Source organism: Medicago truncatula, chromosome 3, assembly GCF_003473485.1.
Source record: "Medicago truncatula cultivar Jemalong A17 chromosome 3, MtrunA17r5.0-ANR, whole genome shotgun sequence".
Taxonomy (NCBI): Eukaryota; Viridiplantae; Streptophyta; class Magnoliopsida; order Fabales; family Fabaceae; genus Medicago; species Medicago truncatula.
In genome coordinates, this window is record NC_053044.1 from 52,555,798 (window position 1) to 52,557,487 (window position 1,690).

Here is a 1,690-nt window from a genome sequence, read left to right on the forward strand (position 1 = left end):
TTATTATTAATATCTTTATTGCTACATACATTTAATGGAAAATTTTCATTTTCAAACACTTGTGTCAGAATTAAGTGCAATGTCAGTGCATAAAACTCGAGAGTCTTTGAAATAAAGTTGTAGCCGTGTCTTTTGACAAAACTCCCTTACATTACAGACAAGAAACTGATTCTACAACTAGGAATGCAAATTGCAAGGATCATAATCTTTGAACAAAGTGCCAAGAAACATGCACAATAATAATATCATAGACTGATGACAACATAATTGGATGTACATAAAATAATAACAACATTGTCCAATGGGTCACTTAGATAAAAAAATCTAGGACCAAAAGAGGACACTAGCTGAATGCCTAAAGCATTAATAATATTAATTAGTTAAATTAGCATAATAAGAATGTGAAATGCTTAAAGTCAAAGACGTGAAAAAAAGTGTTTCACTTTCATGTCTGTGTTGGAAAAACAGAACAAAGCTCAATAGACCCATAATGAAGCAATTCCTCTATCATTTGTTCAATGTGATCTTCTTCAAGAGGCTTAATAAATTGCTGAGAATTTTCCACTTTAACTTTCTTGAAAACCCAATTTCCCTCTGATTCTTTTTCCTCTTCATGTTTCATAGTAGTATCAATTTCTTGGCTACTTTTCATGGGAGCATTGTTTGTAGATATGTTGACACTTTGTGAAGATTGTTTCTGAGGCTGTTGCAGAGATATTGGCCTAGTGATTTGCAATGAAGCCATGTAGCATCTATGCAGTTTAGCAGTTAAAGTTGCTGAGAGAAGCTTAGAAGATGATGATTGTGACACATTGGGGTTGTAAGGGAAATTTGTTCTTGCCCTTGTTCCACACATTAATCTTGCTGCTTCATCGTATGCTCTAGCTGCATCCTCTGCAGTTTCAAAAGTACCAAGCCATATTCTAGTTTTTCTGCACATAATGAAGAAAAAAAAATGTTATTATTTTTCATTCATAATTAATTTATTACTTGAAATGAATATGCTTCTAAGAAATGTGAAATGTGGATATATGTAATGCGTCAAAATCTTTTGAGGCAATGAGTTTGGCAGGATCACGGTGTACTAGTGATTTTTGACACGCGTTAAGTTTTAACAACATCACGATGTTATGTAGACTTACAATATGGGGTGGCGAATTTCGGAGACCCAAGAGCCCCAATGCCTTTGTCGGACGCCTCGGTAACGTTGTTGTGGTCTAGCCATGTTAGGGAAAACAAATGTATTCTTTTCGGAAAGTGTTTTTGAGTAGTGATAGAGAGTTTTGTTGTGAAACCAAGAGGAGGTGGTGGAGAAGGAGGGGTGATGGGTTTTTGTAGTTGGGGTTTGTTTCAGATGGACACTTTTTTCTAATGGATCTGTGTACCATTTAATAAGGGAAGAGGGTCCCACAAAGGATTTTTTTTTTGTGGTCATACCTTGTTTTTCTTTATGTATTTTTTATTTAGCTATGATAATAATTACTTGGGTGTATTGCAATTTACAGACCATGATCAATGAATAAGTGTTTCAAGAAATAATATACGCGGGACACAAAAGTATAAGTTTATTAAAGTTATTATTATTAAGATCAATTCATAGATTCTTCTCATGTGAAAACTGATCCTAAGGAAGCAATTTGTGGATAATGACTGGTTTGTAGTATTCTCTTGTATTGTATAGAAGATCTTT

General features: G+C 34.0%; 1 protein-coding gene across 1 annotated transcript; it reads right to left on the reverse strand.

Moving 5' to 3' along the window:
* Positions 1–207: 207 nt before the first annotated feature.
* LOC11427311 (protein PPLZ02) lies at positions 208–1,369 on the reverse strand. Its single transcript, XM_003603271.4, has 2 exons — positions 1,143–1,369; positions 208–932 (listed from the first exon to the last, which is right to left on the reverse strand). The coding sequence occupies exons 1-2, from the start codon at positions 1,223–1,225 to the stop codon at positions 446–448; spliced, it is 570 nt and encodes a 189-aa protein (XP_003603319.2). The 5' UTR covers positions 1,226–1,369; the 3' UTR covers positions 208–445.
* Positions 1,370–1,690: the final 321 nt, after the last annotated feature.